Source organism: Mytilus galloprovincialis, chromosome 10, assembly GCF_965363235.1.
Source record: "Mytilus galloprovincialis chromosome 10, xbMytGall1.hap1.1, whole genome shotgun sequence".
Taxonomy (NCBI): Eukaryota; Metazoa; Mollusca; class Bivalvia; order Mytilida; family Mytilidae; genus Mytilus; species Mytilus galloprovincialis.
The window spans coordinates 84,625,579-84,641,207 of NC_134847.1; the positions used below are offsets into that span (position 1 = coordinate 84,625,579).

Below are 15,629 nucleotides of genomic sequence, written 5' to 3' on the forward strand. Positions count from 1 at the left end.
ATAAACAATATTGATAGCTTGGTTTGTATATATTTCTTAAATTTGTATAAGGATTCACAAAATGGAGCATTAACGGCATTTGTATAGTCAATACCAAGTATTTTAAAAACAACATTTATTGAACCATACCATGATGTTATATTCATGTGATGTAGTGTCTTTGATTGTGTATATGCCTCTTTTAATAGAGGAAAATTATTACCTAAATTCTCTAATCTATACCAGTACAATAACATTCCTTTTATAATATTAAAATATATTGGAAATCTTCCAAGTTCAGATAACACTGCAGCATTTGTTGTTTTCTTGTGTACCCCAAGTATAAATTTACAAAATTTTATATGAAGTTTCTCACAGGGTAAACCTGAATATAGTTTTTCAAAAGATATATCTTCCTTCTTACATTTAGAGGAAAGAGAATTAAACATCCCCCATATTTCGCTACCATATAATAAAATAGGTTTTACAGTGTGGTCAAAAACATGAATACTTGTTTTTACATCAGGATTAAGTGATAAAAGATCTTTCCTTAATTTGAAATGAGCTTTCAGGGATTTTTTGTATAGTTCATTTTGAGCATAACTGAATGAACCAGATGAGCTTAAATATAAACCTAGGTATTTGTATTTTGAAACACATTCCAGATTTATATTCTGAAATGTGAATATCTGTTTTACATGTCTGCCTGCCTTGTTGAAAATCAGCACCTTTGTCTTATTAGTATTCACATTGAGACACCAATCTTTGCAAAATTTATCAAGCATTCCCAGCTTTTCTCGTAGTCCTTCAGCTGATGTAGATAATAAAACAATATCATCAGCATACATTAAACAATGTAGATCTTTGTCATTGACATTAACTGGGTCTCTAGTATCTGACAAATATCTGGGCAAATCATTTATGAATATCTTGAATAAATTCGGACTGAGGTTGTCACCTTGTTTGACTCCAATATCTAATGGGAAAAAATCACTTACTTGATTTTGAATTTTGACACATGATTTGCTAATTTCATACATACTTTTAATAATGTTATAAAAATAAGACCCAGCCCCAATATCTAGTAGTTTAATCTTGATCCCTGTATGTATAACAGTATCAAAAGCCTTCTGAAAATCAACAAAACAGGCAAACAGTCTACCTTCTTTTGAATTACAGTATTTGTTAATAAGACAGTTTAAAATAAACATATGATCTGCAGTTCTGGCTTTCCTTGTGAATCCAATTTGACTATCATGTATAATATTATGTTCCTGAAGAAATTTGTCCAGTCTTAGACTTAATATTCTATTAAAAAGCTTTCCAATTGCACTTGTTATTGTTATTCCTCTATAATTGTTAGGGTCACTTGTATCGTTGCTTTTAAAAATTGGTGTAATATAACCTTCAGCCCAAGATGTTGGGTATATACCTGAAGACAGACAAGTATTAAACATCTGTTGAAAACTTTTTAAAAGGAAAGTCTGTCCATTCTTTATCATATTATTACTAATGTTATCCAAGCCTGATGATTTATTGCATTTTAAGTGTGAAATGGCTTTGGATATTTCAGACTCAGTGATAACGGAGTCCAACTCGTTGAAACATTTTGAGTTTTCTAACTGTTTCAGTTTTTCACATAGCTCTGTATATCTACTTTGAAATTCACCTTTCAGTTGTGACAACTTTTGGAAATGTGATATCAAAGTTGATGGTTGTACTCCACATTTTTTTTTAGTTTCATTTTTTTCCTGTAGTTCATTAATTAAGTTCCAATACAGTTTTGGATTCTCTTCGTGCAAGGAGTCCAGCTGACTAATCAATGATTGTTTGTATTGTTTGTATTTATATTTCCTTAGTTTGGAGTATTCACGATTCAGTTTATAAAAGTGATTTTTGATAATTGGATCATATGGAAATCTTGAATAAATTTTTCCATAATTAAGCAAGTTAGTTCGAGCTTGTTGTAAACTTGCGTCAAACCACTTTTTGTTTTTTTGTTTGTTTGTGTGTTTTTTTAAAGGTCGTTTAAGTGATAGATTTGCTGCTGATAAAAAGATGTTTGAAAGTTTTGATGATGCTTCATCTACTGATGTCTGAGTAAATTGAATTGTGCTGTTGTTGAATTCTAGTATGTAGTTTTGTAGTGTATCTGAAGAAAGTGTTTCTTGAAATTTTATTGCTGAACAGTCAGTCCAGATATAATTAGGTGTCATATTTTTCAACTGGATTGGAATATCATTTTCTCCAGGAACACAATATTTTGCAGATAATTCCCACTCAAGTTTACAATGACAATCAGATAATGTGGGAATAAATCTGGATACTTTAAAATACAGTACATTTTCAAGAATTTCTTCCGACACAGCAACATAATCAACCACACTTGCACCATTGGGGGTATAGCAAGTAAAATTACCAAATGTATCACCAAGAACTCTGCCATTTAAAATTCTTATTTGTTTACTAATGCAAAAATCCAAAACTTCTTTGCCTCTTTGATCAATTTTTTGGTCTCGACTTTTTCTTGTCATAATGTTTTTGTCAGTAGGGTATGTATCAAAAATTGGAGTAAATTTTGAATCATCGTTTACTATAAAGTCATTTTCAGAGCCTATTCTGGCATTAAAATCTCCACATAACAAAATTTCACCCATTTTTTTATACTGAAAGATATCTTTTTCTATGCATTCAAAAACATCAGAAGAGAGTTCTTGGGTATATTTAGACGTAACAGGGGGGTTGTACAGTACACAAATAAATAGGTCACTTTTAAATCCAAAAAAGGATTTTTCTAATTTAATCCATTGATAATCTGGATTACTGTTAATCAATATTTTGACATGAGGTTTAACGTGACTTTTCTGTAGAATTGCTATACCCCCAAAATGACGGTTATTATTTGATAATTTTCTACATATTGGATGATAATGAAATTTACCAATATTGTGTATTTGGGAATTATATCCCACATGAGTTTCGACTAAAAAAACAATGTCGTAATTCTCTATATGTTTCAGAAAAAGGGGATCCTCTGCTTTATTCATGCCCTTTGAAAATAAGCCACCTATATTCCAATAACCAAATTTTACAGATGATTGGTTTGATTTTGGCATTTTGGTTGATACAATTAAATCTGGTATAAATAATAGAATAGATTTTCTATCTATAAAAAAAAAAATAATAAAAATTTGTCTCTAAATAAAAGGAAGAGACAACAAGGAAAATATTCAGAAATGTAAATATTTGAAATAAGTAGATTTATTTAGAGGATAGTTTTTACAATGGTTTTCTAAATACAAATAGTCTATGATATAATGACAGATAATTTCTTTTCTATGTATCCTCTTTTAACTGAATAACTATTAAACTGATTTGGGTTGAATAACCTGATATCCTGGGTTAATTCAAGATCAAAAGTATGATTCAAATGTGAAGACTAAAAATAAAAATGAATAAAATAAAATAAAAAAGGCGAACTTTTATACCTAGCAGAGGTTACATATATATGACCATGTAATAGTGTGACTTCTTCACATAATGGCTGTTTCATTTGAAAAATCTATTCAAATGAGAATATGAATTTATCAGCCCAGAAAAAAAGAAGAAATATATAAAGTTGTACATGTATATATAAATTATATGTAAATGACTTTAAACATGTTAAAGGAAGTCAACATAATGATATGGTAATATGTATAATATTAAAAAGCAAGTTATTCATGATGACCTCTGCCACGTCCACGTCCTCTTGTGTTGCGCGATTTGGATCTACCTCTTGAATTTGGCATGGGAATGTTTAAGGCAGTGTGTATTCCACGCTTTAAGTTTGCCGATAGCTGAGACACGCCAGGGTCAGAGAGATGAAATTTATCTTCACTTAGTAGCTCTGCAATTGGGTTTCCATTTCGCAACATATTGCCATGATCAACAAGTAGAACATCTTTATTGTCATCCTATATTTGTTTCAACAAGGCATTTATGATTTGTCCATTTGTGTTGAAAATTACACTGTCGAGTCGAGGAGTAGTAAGAGAGATGATGCAACCACTATTTTGCCATTTTTGAAGTGCAAGCTTGACAATATCTTGTATTTCTTCTACACATTGCTGTGGTGATTTTATTTTCAAATCATTCGTCAGGGAATGAAACACTATATACATGTGTATTTAATGAAACCATTTTTGACAAAAAATGGATTTAGTTAAATTGGTCTTTTAGACAAAACTGAAATATAACTAATTTGACAAACTAAATTTATAAAACATGTAAAAGTATAATAAACCATCTGCATGTTCAGCAACATCTATAATGGTTTACTTGCACACATTGTGAGTTTTCTCATTGGCACTCATACCACATAGTTCTTATTTATAAATGTAATTTATTACTGGGAAGAACAGAAATGAATTGAAACAATGTAAAAATACCATTCAGTAAAGGAAAAACAAAGGCCAAACAACCCATATTGATTTCCGTGATTTCAATGCTTACACATGTTTTCTTCTAAAACAAACTAAAACTCATGTTCAATCATTAAACCTTTAAGAATTTACTACCTAATTGTTACTTGTACACAAATTATATTTTAAGCATTTGAACTAAGGTAATTGAACAACAAAAACCTAAGATTCTAAGCTTAATTTTGTCTAATGAAAGTTGTATTACAGAAACATTATTGGCATGTGGCTTTTTCAATCCTTATTGCTATCGTGTGAATATGGTGGTTGATATTTATACTCAGCAGTGTACACAAGAGTTTAGGCATACAGAAGTCAGTATGTGCTGACACAGTGTAAAACATTCTTCATTGAGCTTAACTCACTTAAGAAATCTTCAAATATTTCACTCAGTCCCTTTCTTAGTTGTTTCCTTATTTATGTTGTTAATTTATAAGATATCATAATGATCAAAATATCATTTGTATATATTTTTCAGATAAGCCATATTTCATCCGAGATCATCAAAGTTAACGTCTCCACAGGAAGTACTTACCTAGATGTATCATGGGAGGAGACGAAAGAGGGAGTCAACTATACCCTAGGTTACGGTATCCCTGGCAACATAACATACCAGGAAATAGGCTATACCCTGACCCCAGATAATATTGCTTCATATCAGATAGATAATTTAAGTCCAGGTGTTACTTACACGTTGCAGCTGAATAAAGATGGCACGGAAGTTTTCAAGTCTACTGGAACCACAAGTACGTTTCTTTTAAACTCTGAAATATTTATCAATGATATCATGAAGAATAATATTGATTAAGATTTATATGGATCAGTGTTCTCCCCAGGCCGTTTTAGCGCCGCGATTTTCAGCGCTATTTCAATTTCCCGCTGTCCTATTTCACTGACCGCGTCGCTATCCCGTTCAACCGCGTCGCTATATTTTTTTTCGTATTTTTTTAAAATTTCCCGCTTATTTTTCTTTTCGGATCACGTGATTGACTGGTTAACGATTTTTGAAAGAATTATTTCCGTTGTATTAAAGTAACTCCGCGGGACCAGTCTAATAAATTTTACAAAATGGCGTCGTTGAGAGATCAAAATAAACAAAGATCTCAACATTGACATCTATTTAATGAATATATTGAGGCATATATGAATAAGATGAGAAGAAATAAATTGACCGCATTTCCCAACGACATTCACAAACTTGTTTAACGAACTTTGAACAAACACTGATTTTAACAACGATCAAATTGGCTTCAATGAGCTAGTCTTTGAAGTATTAATTATCACCCAATCGAATTAATACCTGTTTAATCAGCAATTCTACAGTAATGAATTTTACCCTTTGAAAACAATTAAGAGGATATGATTAGAAAAACAAACCCCAAGCTGATACTAGACTTGAGAAATTCACTTTCTCAATGTCCAGTTTGGGTGAAGCCAAGTTAAACGTCGTAAGGTTAACAGAACACTGCTACATTTTTTCGCTTTATAAAGATGCCGAAACGTATGAAAGGAATTGACAGTGCTAACAGAGACATATAATACATGTCTCGGGTGTTGAAAAGTTTATTTCTAAATTATATAATGGAAGTTTTACCCCCTTCTCTGACAACGTTGTCTCGACCATTTTTTGAACCATCTACGATTATATCATTACTTTTTTTGCGTTTACAACCGAACTGTCGAACCTGTATTGCTTGAAAGAAGCATCCCTGTTATCAAGGGATTCATTATAAGCCCGTATTTTACGATTACTTGACCATACATGGCTCTTTTTCAAATGGATAAGGGAATAAAACAAAACGAAAATTTTGTGTAAATATATATAAAATATCGATACTTGTCAACCAATCATCAATAGATCTTAATTATATGTTGCTTTAAATTTAATGTAAACAGTGGATGGCTTGGATAAGGAATAGTATTTAATGCTAAAAAAAGACACAGGTGTAAACAGGAAGTTATGTCAGCCAGTAAGGGAGATAATTTGGGAGGGAAAGACCTAAAAGAAGTATTGTCAAATCTTGGTGGCATGTATTCAAATGTTTTATAAAATTATCAAACAAAACCTTTAAAGGTGGTAGTTGTTTCAATTGGCATACATAATGTATTTGATTGGTAATTCACCTTTGAAATAAAAAGATCTCTTTAAAGTATTTTTAAAGGATTTCTTTCATATTCATAATTGGAATATTTTAGCCTTTTTTTTAAGCAAGTCTTTGATAAGATTTGAATATTATTAAAAGGGCAATTTCATTTCTTCCTTTGAAATACTATACTCATTTTTATTGAAAAGTTGTACTTTGCTAGAAATGTTAATAAAAGTAAATGTAAAAAATACCAATCTTGTCATTGAAAACTTTCTCACAGAAGCTGACAATGACTTTATTGTTGGTCCTACATGTTCTGCAACATCACCTGTTAGTGATAAGAAATCTTCACATCTAGGCAGTCTGGTATAGACCCACCATGGAAAAGACTTCTCCTTGGGTTTTATAGACAGATGATATGAGGATTATATGTATTTACAATGGAGACAAAAAGACTTTTCTTCTATCATGTCTATATCCAGACAATAACATTAGCAAACAAAGGGGTAACTTCCATGAGCATGATGAGGACATCATTACAAGAGAAAACATCAATAGCATTATATAAGAAAAACACATAACAAATCAATTACAAACCAACCGCGCGCCGCGACAAAGTTACTGAGAATTGTCGAAAATCACGCGCTTACCACAGCGCTATCCAAAAATCCTGGGGAGAACACTGTGGATTGTAAAAAATATTTGTAAAATTTGATAAAAACAATGGATTTGCTTACGGTTTGTGGTTACTTTGTAATACTCACTCACTAATAGATCCGAATTATAATTACATTTAAAAATATGTACAATAATGTGATCACCTAGGATTTTAATCAGTAGCCATGGTAGCACATTCAGAATTTAAGACAAAACAGGTTAAAAAAGAATAGAATTTTGTTATAGAAATTGTTACTAAAATTTATACAACAGGATGAACATATGATGTACAACATAACTGTATGTTAGTCTAATATATCAAAATTGAACAGTTTTTCTTCTTTTATATTTCAGAACCTCTCCCACCTGCCTCTCTTATTGTCTCAGATGCTGGTACAGATTACTTGTACCTTACTTGGCAGGGAAACAGTCAGAGTACTGAGGATTCTTACAGAGTTACAGTTACTGAAACCAATAATAACTCAGAACTGTATAAATCTGACCCACTAACAGTAGAGTATCATAATTTGACAAGTTTATATCCCGGAGCCTTGTACAGTATAGCTGTAGATAGTATCAGTAATGGTGTATATAGCAATGGGACAGCCAGGATCATAGATAATACAAGTAAGGTTTAATTATTGTACAGCATAACTGTAGATAGTATCAGTAATGGTGTATATAGTAATGGGACAGCCATGATTATAGATTATACAAGTAAGGGTTAATTATTGTACAGTATAGCTGTAGATAGTATCAGTAATGGTGTATATAGCAATGGGACAGCCATGATCATAGATAATACAAGTAAGGGTTAATTATTGTACAGTATAGCTGTAGATAGTATCAGTAATGATGTATATAGCAATGGAACAGCCATGATCATAGATAATACAAGTAAGGGTTAATTATTGTACAGTATAGCTGTAGATAGTATCAGTAATGATGTATATAGTAATGGGACAGCCATGATCATAGATAATACAAGTAAGGGTTAATTATTGTACAGTATAGCTGTAGATAGTATCAGTAATGGTGTATATAGCAATGGTACAGCCAGGATCATAGATAATACAAGTAAGGGTTAATTATTGTACAGTATAGCTGTAGATAGTATCAGTAATGATGTATACAGTAATGGTACAGCCAGGATCATAGATAATACAAGTAAGGATTAGTTAGGAATCAAATGGTCTGAGGAAATATTACCTTCTTATGACTGGTATTTTTCACAAATACACATTTTGAACATGATACCTCTATTCAATAGTCTTATGCATTAAGGATCATTGACCATACAAGTATGATAAGTCTTTAACAAAGTGGTATATCTTAATTAGGATAAGTGCAGTATGGCACACCTTTTGTTACATCAAGGATTTATATAGTTAAACTATACAAATCCTTGGTTACATTGAAAGCATGAGCATGAAACACTCTATGATGAACAGCAGCAGTTAGTATATATTAAGCAAATGTTTTTGTTATGAATGTTGTCAAGTTTGTGAAGGCACTTTGTATAGCAAATTGATACACCACATAAGTTTTCAGTAAATTTGTTAATCTATACTTCAATATTTTTGGGGAAAATATTTAAAAAAATTGCTTTTTTCTTTTCTTTTAATATATCATATATGAAAAATGTTCTAATGAGACAACTCTTCACCAGAGACCAAATGATGCAGAAGTTATCAACAATATGTTATTATATGGCGTTCACCCATGGCCTCCAACAATGAGCAAAACTCGTACTGTATAGCAAGTGATAAAATGCCCTGAAATGGCAGTTGTAAAACAAGAAATACAAGGATGATTAATGTAAATAAACAATGAACAAAAAGCTAACAGGATAACAGCAACAAACATATATACATGTTTTGATTTTATAGGACCATTGCCACCAACCATACATTGGATTATGGCTATAGATAACTACACATTGATGTTAGCATGGAAAGAAGACTTTAATAGCCAACAGGTTAGTCAGAAACTTCTGGTATGGTCATATATCAGTCAGGAGTACTACTTGTACAAGTGTATTTTATTTACTTGAAGAAGTAAAAAGAAAATATACACATATAAGTAAATAAATAATGTTTGAATAATCTCCCCTTAATTTTCTAAAAAATTTACTTGTATAAGTAAATTTTTCTTATAATCCCACAAAAATCCTCAAGTTTTGAGATGTAAAATCATGCCTATAATGATTTTTCCCAGGTTTGCTCAAATTTTTTCATTAAAGTTCAATGTTTCATCTCATTAATTCATCAAAGAAACTGATTGAGCAAAGATCTTGTATATTTGTGCAAGGCAATCAAAAATTGCTCCTTTGGGCTTGTAAATGAGCAGTGTTATGAAGATAACAGACAAATGGGATTTTCATTGTCCATGAAATTACACTTTAATGATTAGTAAAGACATCTGTAAAGGGTACACAATTTAAAATTCTATTAGAGCAAAGAAATCTTAAGAAGAAAGGATGATTTTTTTACTTATACAAGTAAAAAATTCTGAATGCCTAAGGGACATAACTAAGCCAATTTTTTTTTTTACCTATACAAGTAAATAAAATATACTTGTATCCTACAAATTTACTTATATGTGTATATTTTTTTTACTTCTTCAAGTAAATTGAATTACACTTGTACAAGTAGTACCCCTGACTGTATATTTGTAGCATTCAACCAAAGCTTTGGATTTGCTTTATATTCATGAAGCCAATAATTTGATGTAGACTTTAAACAGTGCCACTTCATAGAAAAATATTTGTAGCCATTGTTTTATCAATTGCTGAGATAATACTTTGTCATGTTTGATCTGATAGTAGTTAATAATTCCAGCTAAACAAAATGAATATTAGGATAGGATTTAACAAGATGTGTGATGAGTACCAATGAGACAATTCTCCATCCAAGTCACAATTTGTAAAAGTAAACCATTATATGCCAATAGTTGTTATATTGAGTCCCAGATTAAAATATATATGATAATATCAGCTGAGACCTTATTAGCAGAAAGGTGTATAATAAACTAGAAATAATAATCATGAACAGCGAGTTGATTATTTTTACATAAGGTAGATATATACCTGGGTGGAAACCATTATTAAAATATTTGATGTCATATTGATTGGCATGTAATTAGGTCTTATGTATCACATCATTGTATAACCATTAATGAAAAAACATATTGATTCTACAAGGGTGTTTGATGTCTTTAAAATCATGAAAAGCCTTAAGACAGAAGATACACTGTAAAATTAGTAGTCAAAAATGTTATTTAAATTACAAGGTCTTTGATGCCTGAAAAACATAAAACAAACTGGATTCCTGACTTAATACAGGCAAATTCCAGGTTCTGTTATATCAGATCTGACAAAAGCAAACAGACAAAGCCAGTTGTACTTTTGATCTTTATAAATGCATTTTCAGGAACTGGCACTATATAAAATTTAAATTAATGTAAGTTGTCAGGATAAAAAAAAACTGGTTTCCTGTAAACTGTTACCTAGTGAACTTGCACTGATAAAATGAAAATTATCTGTATCCTGCCTCCTATCACAAGTTTTAGAATGTATCATGTTTATACTAATCTATTCTAAATATCAAAAAGAGGAGATGTGGTATGATTGCCAATAAGACAAATATCCACTAAAGTTTCAATAATGTAGGCCAGTATAGGCCTCTGTACGACATTCAATCTTAAGAAAAATCCTTACTACAATTTGCCTAAATAGGCCCTGTCAAAAAAATGTGATACAATTTAAATAAGAACAATAATTACTTAATGTATAACCAAAAAAATTACGAAAACAAATATAACTACCATGTGACTACTGTACAACATGCTCCTGACTTGGGACAGGCAGACAAGAAAGTGGTGGGGTTAAACATGTTTGTGAGTGCTCAGTGATTTAACATATTTTATTATTTCAGGACCATGTATCTTTATCAGCTATTTATAACAACACCTTTAGTTATGAGGGTGAGATGAATCTGACCTGTACGATGTTACTGTCCACCTGTGTGACCGAGGTCCGAGGGGTCATTCCTGGCACACCTATAGAGATCAGAGCATACTCTGTACAGAACAACAGGAGAAGTGACCCAGATATAGCTTTCCATTCTACAAGTAAGTGTCATCTTCATTCTACCAATGAATGTAATGCCTACAATCATTCTGATCTACAGTAACTGTACTAGTTACCCGATCAAATACAATGTCACTACTGCGCTTTGATATACTGTGCATTTATTATTATATATAGTCAAATTATATATATATCTCCACCGTAAATAGTTATTTACATATTATGCATACAGTTGAACCTCGTTGTGTGGAACTCGGTTGTGTTGAAAACTCGGATGAGTCAAAGTAATTTCTCGGTCCTGGCATAATTCCTGTTTGATCAATGCATTTTAACCTCTGATGAGTCGAACTCGGATGATTCGTATTCTCAGTTAAGTCGAGGTAATTCTTAAGTCCCGTCAATGAAAAATTGGTGTAAATTGACCCCATTGTCTCGAAGTTCAAAATTAAAAAAAAATCGAAAGAAATAAAAACTTTAAAAATAAAATTCATAACGGATGATTTTCTTGTTTAACCTATTCATTTCCATAAATGATTAAAGCTGTGTAAACATACTTGTTTGTAAAACAGTTAAAATGACATGTTTATGATGACCGCTAATCAACACCTTTGTTGATCGTCCAAGCGGAACTTGACTGTGCTAAACCTATTTCAGTTGGTATAAAAACAAAACGAATTTTAATGACCCGAGCTGAGATTAAATTAACCATTAGAATAAGTACAATAATTAAAAGGAATAAAATTTTTTATTAATTATTATGAGTCGGTCTTTTTAATCTATGAACACTGTTCACATTATTTAAAGATTCGTTATGAAAATATTTTCCCGAGTGATTCTATAATTTATAGTGACTGACCTTTGTAAATATTTTTGTATTTATTTTATTTGTGAATGTTGTGTGTTGAATCTTAAAAGTACGGAACATAAATACACAATCATATGTTATCATATCGAAAAAAAGCACAATGATAAATAAACATGCATCTAGTTTACAGAAATCACATATTGGTATTTCATACATTTCAAATATATGACGTCACACTCGACCTCGGATGAGTCGAACCTCGGATGAGTCGAATACTTTCGTCTGGTCTCTTCGACTTCGACACAACGAGGTTCGACTGTATTAATATTTCTAAATTTATACATTTCAGAGCCAGAGACAGTAACCAGTTTACTAGAGACTAGTAGTACCACATCTACACTGGAGTTGTCAGTAACTCCACCATTTACTTCAGTATTTGAGAACTACTCTGTCAGTATAGATGATGGGTACTTCTACTTCAGAAACTATACTTATCCAGCCAGTCACACAACATTTACTATAGGGAACCTGTCAGCAGGGATAGAGTATAATGTCTCTGTTGGTACTGTATCTGAATGGGAAGAAAGCAGGAACCAGTTCAGTAGGATTTTCTATACCAGTAGGTTCATGAATAAGCTAATATTAATTATTGCACATTACTACAGATGTGGAACTGCATGTATGAACAGACTATTTATCATCTCAAAATAAGGTTAATATATAGGGCTATTATTTGAAGGAACAGACAATCAATGAGTAAAACTGATTCAGCATAGTTGTCTATGAAAGGCTCCGAAATGACAAATGAAAATCTATTCAAACAAGAAAACTTGTGGCCTGATTTATGTACAAAACACTTAATTCAGAAATAATCTATTAAGTTTAATTGATTGGTTAGATTAGAATTAGATTTATATAAATAGAAACATGTCAGTAACATTTTCCCCGTTTTAGTTATGCAAGATTCAGATTTTGTTTGGTTGTAAGAGAGATTCATAATACATAAAGTGTCCACATTGTTGAGTGTAATAAATAAAGTTATGCAAATATAATATATATATATCAAATTTTCATGTGAGAAGTCAGTCTTGTATTGTCATTTCCATGCTTTTGTTTAAACTATAACATATTATATATGAATTTTATTTTCTATTTAGATCCTAACATGCCAGGAGACATAGATATTTTGACAAAGGATATCCTGACTACCTCACTGAAGATATCATGGGGACCTGTTGAGAGTGGACAGTTGGATTATTATGAAGTTGTCATTTCCCCTAAAGAACCTCAGACTCACTCACCTTTGTAAGTAAATTTGGAAACTCTTTCCAGAAGGTTTAACATTTTAAAAGAAAACAATTAACAAAAAAAAGAGTTTTCATTGCCAATAAATTGCAAAAAGGAGAATAACAAAAATACCAGAAAAAGTCGGTGCACAAGTATTTTTTACTACCACCCACTATAGAATTAATGATTTTGGCAACTGTTATTTAAACGTGTTTAATTTTAGAATCTCAATGTAAACACAGTAATTTTTTCTAGTTGTTTGTGCATTAAGTGCTACATTGGTTACACATTATAGGCTGTGACCTTTGGTGACCCTTTAATTCATCATACATTTGTTACAACAGCTGAAGGCCAGGATTTTACACACATACATTTTCTAACTGTTAATTTCTTAAAAATAGTGTGAATTTATTGTACAGTAAGGAATGGACAGAAATGTTTTAAAATTGTAAAAGGTTTTTCTATTTAATACCATTTTCAGGATATGTGCTGTGTTTAAATCAACATTGTGAGTAATTTAAGTCATAATATTTTTATTTCGGGATTTTCATTAGAAAATCTGTGAAAATGATATATTTATAATTTCAGCCTCCAGTACAATACAGATGAGAGAAATGTAAAATTTGATTCTCTAGTCCCAGGAAGGAAGTACTCCATCACAGTGACAGCAGTTAAAGGACAGAAGATAAATAGTACAAACACAGTCGAACAATATACAAGTAAGCTTTCAAATACAGTGGAACAATATACAAGTAAGCTTTCAAATACAGTGGAACAATATACAAGTAAGCTTTCAAACACAGTCGAACAATATACAAGTAAGCTTTCAAATATATTTAAAATGGATTTTTTGATCTGAGGTGATTCTTAAGGGTTAGCAAATCCTACTTTACTAGTGGCACCGGTCATGTTGCTGATGGTACGTACAAACATGGTAATAAGTCTTCATTCTGTAATATTAATCACAGAAAAGAGGACAAGATGGGTCTTACAGCCATTTGAACATATCTGTTGTAATTTGTGAAAATAAGAAAACTAATATAAATATTCATGAAATAAATAATATTTCATGTTTAAAAATGTAGCATAAAACCATTATCTTTTCACAGAACCAAATCCTCCCTCTAAGATTTTACACACTGTTATTGGAGGTCGTGAGATCCATCTAGACTGGTTCAAACCGACAGTAGGAGAAGTAGAGAATTACACTGTCAGTATTGTCTCCCTTGGTATAAACGGCACTACCAACACCACCCTACCCATAGCTCCCGTCACCTTATCAGGGACATCATACTCCTTCACCCAGCTCCACCCAGGAGAGACCTATGAGATATCGATTGTTTGTAGAAGTGGTGGAGAAACCAGTGATCCGCTCAAGATAACAGCTACTACAAGTAGGTTTAACATTCAGGTGTATAATGAGGTGTTCCTCTTCACATTTTGCATATTGTACAGGTGTTTTAGAGGATAAGATGTTTACATGGATCATTTTATGTTGTATTTTCTACAATTTAGAATAATTGGATCAAGGGGTAAATACAATAACATTAATAAAACATAAACATTAACTTCAATGCAAAACTTTGTTTGCAAATTGAGAGAATACACCATTCAAGTCAATTCCTTGATTTCACAATAAGTTGTTCATGATGAAGCAATTGTGAGAAAAATGGGAATCAGATGTTATAAATATGTGCTTATGAGTTATATAAATATGAAGCTATTTGAGCAGATTGGAAAGGAAGTTTTTTGATATACGTTTATGATTAAGAATGTCTGCTTTATTGTATACACCTAACATACAAATGTAGAGAAACTGTTAAACTTTGTAAATTCAAACCCAGATAAACCTGTTATTGTATTGACTGATTTCATTGAATTTAACCATTTGAATTGTTATGTGTATTACAGATGCAACATCAGTATCAGAATTATTTATTGACCATGTAACTGAAGACTTTATAAATATATCTTGGTCACGTCCAGAGAACTTGACCTTCCAGACATTTAAACTGACCATTAATCCAGCCCATAGTACAACACCAGTATCTATACAAGAGTATGTCCATCTTATTCAAATTATATTATATTGTAGACATGTCACGTAGTGGTAGTTGTAGAAAAATGAAAAATAGAATGTTACTGAAATAATGTTCTACAAATACATGATAAAATTGAGAATTGAAATGTGGAATATGTCAAAGAGACAACAACCTGACAAAAGAGCAAATAACATCAGAAGGTCACCAATGGGTCTTTAACGC

General features: G+C 31.4%; 1 protein-coding gene across 5 annotated transcripts in view; it reads left to right on the plus strand.

The window, feature by feature from the left end:
- LOC143048654 (tyrosine-protein phosphatase 10D-like) overlaps window positions 1–15,629 on the plus strand; it is a 52,770-nt gene that overhangs the window by 10,991 nt on the left and 26,150 nt on the right. For 4 of the 5 annotated variants that reach the window (XM_076222442.1, XM_076222441.1, XM_076222444.1 and 1 more), the window contains exons 2-10: window positions 4,918–5,185; window positions 7,538–7,810; window positions 9,073–9,161; window positions 11,119–11,314; window positions 12,428–12,697; window positions 13,236–13,383; window positions 13,954–14,084; window positions 14,475–14,759; window positions 15,277–15,424. In XM_076222442.1, coding sequence (XP_076078557.1) covers window positions 4,918–5,185; window positions 7,538–7,810; window positions 9,073–9,161; window positions 11,119–11,314; window positions 12,428–12,697; window positions 13,236–13,383; window positions 13,954–14,084; window positions 14,475–14,759; window positions 15,277–15,424 — 1,808 coding nt within the window. Of the gene's footprint in view, window positions 1–4,917; window positions 5,186–7,537; window positions 7,811–8,243; window positions 8,351–9,072; window positions 9,162–11,118; window positions 11,315–12,427; window positions 12,698–13,235; window positions 13,384–13,953; window positions 14,085–14,474; window positions 14,760–15,276; window positions 15,425–15,629 lie in introns of those variants that run through there. The other variant, XM_076222445.1, reaches the window with a different exon arrangement.